Genomic DNA, 8,510 nt, shown 5'->3' on the forward strand with positions numbered 1-8,510 from the left:
CATGCTAAAAGGTAGTGTGAGGAGGGGTGGGCTGATTAAGGACTAAAAAAGAGATGTAAGCAAATAGGCTGACAGACCAAACGAGTGCTTTGCATCTGTCTTCATCAAGGAAGAAGATAGTATTCAAGTCAGAGTGAAAAATTAGATAGTTGAGATACTGGATGGGTAAAAATTGATGATGAGGTGATACTTGAAAGTATGCACCGATTATGTACATAAAGTTCCTAAATCATGTTGATAGGGAGATATTTGTGTTAATGTTAGTGAACTGGTAATCCCAGGCTAATACTTTGGGGATATGGATTCAAATCCGACTATGGCAGCTGGTGGAATTTAAATTCAATTAATAAAACATGGAATTGAAAGCCAAATCACTGTAATGGTTACCATGGCAACTGTCATAGTTTGTCGGAAAACCCCATCTGGTTCACTAATGTTCTTTAGGGAAGGAAATCTGATCTAGCCCACGTGTGACTCCAGAGCCACAGCAATGTAGTTGACTCTCAACTGCCCTCTGAAATGGGCAAGCCACTCAAATCAAGGGAAATTCGAGACGGGGCAACAACTGCTGGCCTTGCCAATGACATCCATATCCCATTAAAGATTAAAAGTATTGGTTGCATTCGTGGATGTGAGGGAAGAAAAAGTGAAAATTAAGGCAGTACTGGCCAAAATTTTCCAATCTTCCTTTGATTCCTGGACAGTCCCAGAGGTCTGGGATAAAAGGGAGTATGGATAAACCCATCATTTAGAGGCAGTTTGTCCCTTCTAAAGAGAAGCTTGCATTGACTAAAAGCAGGAGGATGCTGACCATTACTGTTGCAAATGGAGGGAAGGGCAATGGAGCACCAAGACAGAGCAAGGGCTCTGCAGTTCAAAGGTTCAGCACTGGAGCCCTTAGCCATGGAGGTGAATAGAAGAGATGCCATGGGTGGAATTTCCCCATCCCACCTGCCACTTGGATCATAGCGGACAGGGGGGCAGACCATGCAAAGATCCATTGACCTCGGGTGGGATTTTCCAGTCTTGGGCAAGTGCCGTCAAGGGCTGCCTGCTAAAGAGAATGAGCACATTTGATCATCTGCTGCAATCTGGCCCTGTAGACCTGGCAACCATGCAGGAGAAGTTCAATAGCTTCACACAGGTGGTCAGTGAATGCATCATCACATGACATCTCCTATCCACTACATTTTCACCACTTGCCCACCAACAATCTCCAATACACAGGACTCATGTCTAATAGGCAGATACTCATTACACCCTCACACACCTTCCAATACTGCCAGTCTCATACTCACCTCTCGCTGCCTCCACATACTTCCAGCTATTCAGTTATGGCAGGGATATCAATCAAATACAATGCAACACAATCACATTCCATTGTTCTCTTGCAGGACAGGGTAATATAAATCATAGAAACACTACAGTGCAGAAGGAGGCAATTTCTCCCATCAAGTCTGCACCAACAACAACCCCACCCAGGCCCTATCCACAGCACCCCACAATTTACCCCTCTAATCCCTCTAACCTGCGCATCCCAGGACACTAAGGGGAAATTTAGCACGGTCAATGCACCTAACCTGCACGTCTTTGGACTGTGGGAGGAAACCGGAGCATCCAGAGGAAATCCATGCAAACACGGGAAGAACATGCAAATTCCATAGGCAGTGACCCAAGCCAGGAATTGAACCCAGGTCCCTGAAGGAGGCAGCAGTGCTAACCACTGTACCACTGCGCCGCCCAAAACTCTGTGAGCCAGATGTGATGTGAATACGCAACCTTCTAATCTGGAGTCAAACGCACTACCAGCCCACAAACCAACTAATATGCAATAGAAGAGCGTAAAGCTAAATCAGGAGGGGACAGGCATGAGTTAATTCCCTGAATCTAATGAGGAGATGGTGTTGTGCATCGTGGGGCTAGCTGTGACTGAGACCTAGCACCAAGTGTCACTGATAGTATTCAGGATAAAAGTATATTCCTGCCTTATTTCCCTTCTCAACTTTCTCGTTCTGTTATCTGGCAAGGTCTGCAATCAACAGATAGTGTGACCTTAGATCTACTGAGTTACACCCCAATGATCTTATCTTATGCTATCTAAGGGAATGCTTTGGGGAGTTGGGTTTGAATCCCACCACAGCAGATGGGGAAATTTAAATACAATGCTTAAAAAGTCTAGTGATGACCATTGTCATAAAACCCCATCTGGTTCACTAACATCCTTTAGGGAAGGAAATCTGCCATCCTTATCTGGTCTGACCTATATGTGACTCCAAAGCCACAGCAATATTGTTGACTCCTAAATGCCCTCTCAATTACCGTAACAAGCCACTGAGCTGAAAGGCAATAAATGCTGGCCCAGCTAATGACACCTACATTGCATGAATAATTTTTTTAAAAAGTAAGACCAGTGATTCTTCGGGATAAAACCAAATGATCGTGGATGCTGGAATCTGAAACAAGAACAAAAAATGCTGAAAAATCTCAACAGGTCTGACAGCATCTGTGGAGAAAGAACAGACAACTTGGTCTGGAAATAAATTAAGCCAGCACTACCCACATTGTGCAAACAAAAGGAATAAATGTACACATCAAGTTATTGAAACAAGTGTCAAATCAGCAGGAGTAGCTGTTTAACATCACGAAAGAACTTCTTCTGAAGCTTCCAGTGCAGGCACAGAGTGCCCAGGGCAGTGCCCTTTGTGGTATTGGCCACCATACCACAAGTAGACATAGCACCATTCTGTAGCCAACAGCAGCAGTGCGACAGAACCCAATTTCAGGACCGTTATCTTAAAGTTGCAACCTGGTCAGTCAGGAATAAAATCAGAAGGTATTTCTTCACACAGTGGGTCAGAAAATTCTGGAAATGTTTCTCCCCAAGAGACTGGATGCTGCGTCAATTGAAGCTTTCATGACTTAGATCAATAATGTGGAGGCAGAAGCACTCTCAGGAAAGCAGTTGTGGATTGGGCTATCAGTAGTGATTCCGAACCCATCCCCGCTTTCTGGCAACAGTCAGATGAAACAAGACTGTTTGAAGCCTTGGTGTCGTATCTGACCCCAAGATGAGCTCTCAACCATATCTTCATGATAATGGTCATCTATATATTTCATGATAGATGAAATATCATCTATCTCTACCTCAGCAACATCAACCGACTGTCTCTGCTCATGAGGCTGAAACCCTCATTTATGTCACTATTGCCTCTAGACTTGACCAGTCCTACACACTCCTGGCTACTCTTCCAAATTCTACACTCCGTAAACATGAGGTTGTCCAAAGCTCTGCTGCCTATGTCCTTACTCGGGCCGGGTCCCATTCACCATCATGTCTTGTGCTCACTGACCTTTATTAGCCCCTATTCAAGCAAGCCTTGGTTTTAAAGTTCTTGTCCTTGCTCTCCAATCTTTCCTTTGTGCACCATTTGTAGTTAAACTGTAAACACATTCTTTATAAACAGCCCTCAAAATTATGTTACACATAACACAGAGAGAATTTATTTCCCCCAAGGATATCTATGGAAATGGATACAGCAAGATAAAGTCTGCCAAGGGTTTTATTTTATTTTCTATATGTTCCACATGCTCAGCATATATAACCGTTTGCATCGGTACTAAAATGCATGCTACGAAATAATAAAAATAGGTGTCATGTCACCATTATGGGTACAATATAAACTTGAACAGACAATACAAGCAGTGTAGATTTTTTTAAAAAGCTGTAGTTCGTTGCCAAAACTTTAATTTCTCTGAACTGCCAACAAACATTTCAGTTTCCCATTGGATGCTCACCTCACATAACCCATGACCTGCGTTTATATCTACTTAGGTTTGTGTGCTTTAAAAAAATGTTATTTTGCGTTAGTCACCACAGAAAAATAAAAGCAGAGGCAAAGACATTATAAAAATCTGAAATCTTGACCACCGCTTCCTATCCATATTATCTCCACCAGCTCCACAACCCTCCGAGATATCGGAGCTCCTTTCATTCTGGCTTCTTAAGCATCCACAATTTTAATCGTTCCACCACTGCTGGCTGTGCCTTCAGTTGCCTAGGTGCTGAGCACTGGAATTCCCTCCTGCGATAACCCCCAGACTTGCATGGGGAATCACTGATTGACCTCCCTGTTGGACACATAGAATATGAGCTCCTTGGAGATTGGTAATTAACTAACCAAGCAGAGCTCGTATATCAAGCCCTTTGTAAAGCAGGCCCCTGAGTGGGTCCATTGTTGTGCAGTCCCAGTTTGTACCTGTTTGTGTTCACCACAGGCTTGTGGTATTACTTTACTTCATTTTGTACAATAAAGCACCGTTCCTTAAAGCTGACTCCTGGAGTTATTGTACTTCCTTACACATCTCTGCCTCTTTGCTTTCCTGCTTAAAGACATTCGTTAAAACCTACCACATCAAGCAAGTATTTGGCCATCTAACGTAATATCTTTTGTGGATGGGCAGCATATTTTACTCCCTAGACCATTTTAACACATTAGAAGTACTCTACAAATGTAAGTTGTTGTTGATAGATTTTCTTTAGGCTAAGGATATCAAGAGAAATGGAACATGATGGGTGAATGAAGTTAAGGTACGGATTAGTTGCAGTCTATTTGAATGGTGAAAGAGGCTCAAGGGGCTAAAGGGCGTACTCCTGCCAAATCATCTGGCAACTCAGTGATGTGAGTTTGGACAAAGGATGAATTTCTACCTCAAAAAAAAGTTTATTTGTCATCACAATATACATCTATCAGAGGGTACAAATAGCTTTGTTAGGGAAAAATGATCGCTTAAGTACATTCCTTTCCAAAATGATTGCTATCATTACCCCTCCTCACCCGCTCCACAATACACTGCAGAAACTAATCAGAATATATTAAAATGAATAATTCACACTGTTAATTAGCTCAATGACAGATACCATTGTGGGCCTCGATCACCACTCTCATCTGTGCCAGCTTCCTTCGCATGAACTGATACTTCAGAATGGGGGAAGGGAAGAGATTTGGAAATTATGTGTAGCAAAACTGTAAAGAGATTATTCATAAACAGCCTCAAAATTATTTTATACATAACACACAATGGCAACGTCCCCAAGGATATCCAACTATATAGCACACTTTTTATCATGCAGCATCCAAGAGTTATTGTTTGATTTTTTTTTAAAAAGCTTCACCTAGTCTGCATTACCTGTAACCATTTGCACCTACACTCAAATTCATACTATAAATTAATAATCGTGTTATGGCACCATTATACATGTAACCTTGAGCAGACAACAGAACACAGCACTTTTAAAAATCAAGGGTATGTTGCCTAAATTCAAACTTGCCCAAGCTGCTAAATGATGCTCCTGAATATCTTAAGATGCTCACCACATCACAGCTCATAGAATCCTACAGTACAGAAGGAGGTTATTCAGCCCATCAAGTCTGCACTGACCACAATACCAATCCCCATCACCCCATACATTCACCCTAGCCAGTCCCATTGACACTAAGGTGCAATTTAGCATGACCAATCCACACATCTTTGGACTGTGGGAGGAAACCACAGCACCAGGCGGAAACCCACACAGACACAGGGAGAACATTCAAACTCCACATAGACAGTGACCCAAGCCAGGAATTGAACCCGGGTCCCTGGTGCTGTGAGGCAACAGTTAACCACTGTGCCACCCTGCCACCCTATCATCCTCAAGTCAAACCTTCACCGCATACAACCATAGATTCCATCCATATCTGGGTACTTTTGTGTGTGCGTTTTCTAAAGTTTTTTGTGTAAGAAATGTCACCACCAAAAATTAAAATCTATTAAGGTTTTTGGCTTTCCCTTTATTCCCTCTGAAGAGAGAATCTTCTCTCTGAAGAGGGAATAAAGAGAAAGTCAAAAATCTTAATAGATTTATTGTAATAACGCATGTACCTATTGAATTATTGATATGTGGACAATGCAATGGTGACCAGACACACACTGTGCACTGGAACAGATCGGAAGATCAACCGGCAACAATGTACACTAGCACTGATTGTACGTGCATTGAGATTTAAGCAAAGGTTTCTTGGAGGTGTGAACTTCTTGATATCAAGCGTCACTTAAAACAGGATGTGCAGTATTATAAAAATTAATTATAAACAAGACCATTTTTTCCACAATTACTACACTATGGAATGAATCAATAAATCAGTGGGATATGGATGCGACACAAATGGTTGGTTGGGGAGGAGAGAGACTCACTGTATTCTCAATAAACTGCAACTCTCCCTTGTCAATGACAGGCTGGAGACACACGTTGTTGAGAGAGGGATGTGGTGGAGAGGGCGCTGAATAATAATAATAATAACACTGCCTGTCAGCCTGACGGTCACAGTGCTGGGCTGGGGAAGGGAATTGTTTGTTTGAATTGTTAACACATTTTCAGAAGCAGCGCCCTTACCCAGTCCTCGAAGTGCCTGCTGCCGTTCTGTAGCAGATCCTCGAACTGAATGGTGCAGTTGGCCACAAAGTCGTCGTAGCCGATGGGCGCATCGTGGAAGACGGCCAGCTCGATTTTCCTGCCGTTGCACACGTCGGTAACGAACTCGTCGTTCCAGGCGGGGCTGTTGGTCTTCTGCTTGGTGGAGGTCTGGCCGATCCGCGAGTCGTCCACGTTCAGGGCGATGTAAGGGTCCAGCTGGAAAGTCTGGGGCCTGGAGCCCACGGCATGTCTCAGGGACCAGGGAGTGGGTTTCAGATCCACAGCCTCACTGATCTTGATCTTCAGCAACCCATTGAAGACCACCATCGCTCCGGCTGCGGAGACTGGGGGGGGGGGGGGGGGTTGGGGGATAGAGAGAGGAAAATCCGCCGAGGAGCCCGCCACTCACTCCCTGAACTGCCCCTTATTTGAGTTCAAAGCGATCTCTCTCTCCCTCTCTATCTGTGTCTCAGTGTGAGTGGATGTTTTTTTTTGGGGGGGGTCTCTCTTTCTCCCAGTCTGTAGACTTCTCCGCACAAGTTGATCCAGGGAGAGGGGTGGGGTGGTGGGGGGGGGAAACAAATTTATCAAAATTATAAGAAAATAACCACCCCCCCAGCAACCCCCCCTTCTCCTCCTCCCAGCACAGAACAACTCCCCACTGAAAGGGAGGGTGCTTGGCAAATTGGGGAGGATGGGGGGAGAAGGGAGGTGGAGAATTAAACTAATTAAAACAGCCCGATGGAAAGAAAGCAGGGCTCTCCTTCTCCCCGTCTAGCGGTCCGCATCGCGTTCTCTTCCTCCCCTGCCCTTCAGATCCACACACACACTGTGCATGAGGGATTTTCAGGCAGGAAATCCACTTCTTTCTTTCTCTCTCTCTCTCTCTGGGTTTGTGTCAAAAACACATTGGATTTGTGTTGTTTTAAGCACAGGTACAATCACACACACGCACACACACAGAGAGAGAGACGGATAGAGAAATGGGATCCTCGCCACTACCTGTTTCCTTTTCTGTTGTTGTTGTTTCTTAGCTGCTGTTGGGAACTCGCAGAGCCAAACTGCAGAGGCTTGTTGTTGTTGGTGGTGGTGCTAGTGGCTGCGGTGATTTCCTACACACTCTGTCTCTCTCTCTGTTGTCTCTCCTTCCCTTCCCTCCCCCTCTCTCTCTCCCTCTCTCTCTCCCGTCCCCTCCTCCACTGTTGGCCTTGATGCAGGAAATGCGCAAAAGACGTCAGAAAGTCCTCTAAGGCTGAGCAGAGTGCTGTGCCATTACTACAGCAGCAAGGCAGCACCCAGGCACAGTCACTGCTTGCTAAACAACCGCACACAGCAGCGACTCCTTCTATCACTGTAGCGGATCCGCACAAAGCCACTGATTTAATGAATGAACGCCGTTCAGATATCCAATATCTGCATAGTGCGAACAGTAGTAACCAGCTGCATTTACACCAATGATTAGGCTGTAAAATCCACGAACCACCAAACACTAAGTGATCAGTCATTATGGCAAGAAATTACTTTTTTCCATTTGGTTTTCGATATTATTTTCCCCTTTGCAACCCCGAAAGACCACTGTCTGCACAGAACAAATGCAAATACATGTTGCATTTCATATGTAACATCCGAAATATCTATTGTAACATTTCCAAAGATTAAGTGCGATCCAGGACATTTTGGAAAAGTATACAGAATTTACTGAATACACCTCAATTTGCCCATTGAAACATTACCTGTTGAAATTAAAGCCAAGCATTGTAACCCCTGCCCCCGCCCCCGATGTTTTTAAATGTTGGTGTCGAAATCTTACAGCGGTCCTTAGAGGATAGGCGCAGATAGTTTTTTTACACAAAAATATATTTTGTGGGATTTCCCATTCTCATTACAATATCTGCAGGAAGGAAGTCAACTCATACACAGATATTAATAGAAATATAGCTGATTCATAAACTCCAGTGATCCATGCTCTTAAGTGAATAGTAAATAGCTATTTAAATTTATTTCTAAAAGTTGCCGCACGTTTTAGATGCGAAGGCGAGGCAATCCCAAATTACGG

At 43.9% G+C, this 8,510-nt stretch overlaps 1 protein-coding gene across 1 annotated transcript in view; it reads right to left on the reverse strand.

Annotated features, from left to right (window-relative positions):
• Nucleotides 1-6,819, reverse strand: part of LOC145351035 (protein kinase C epsilon type) — a 555,315-nt gene extending 548,496 nt beyond the window's left edge. The window contains exon 1 of the mRNA XM_080200633.1: nt 6,434-6,819. Within this exon, the coding sequence (XP_080056759.1) occupies nt 6,434-6,781 (348 nt within the window). The 5' untranslated portion in view covers nt 6,782-6,819. The remainder of the gene's footprint in view (nt 1-6,433) is intronic.
• Nucleotides 6,820-8,510: the final 1,691 nt, after the last annotated feature.

The sequence above is a fragment of the Carcharhinus amblyrhynchos genome, chromosome 12 (assembly GCF_965287045.1).
Source record: "Carcharhinus amblyrhynchos chromosome 12, sCarAmb.v2.hapA, whole genome shotgun sequence".
In the NCBI taxonomy this organism is placed as follows: domain Eukaryota; kingdom Metazoa; phylum Chordata; class Chondrichthyes; order Carcharhiniformes; family Carcharhinidae; genus Carcharhinus; species Carcharhinus amblyrhynchos.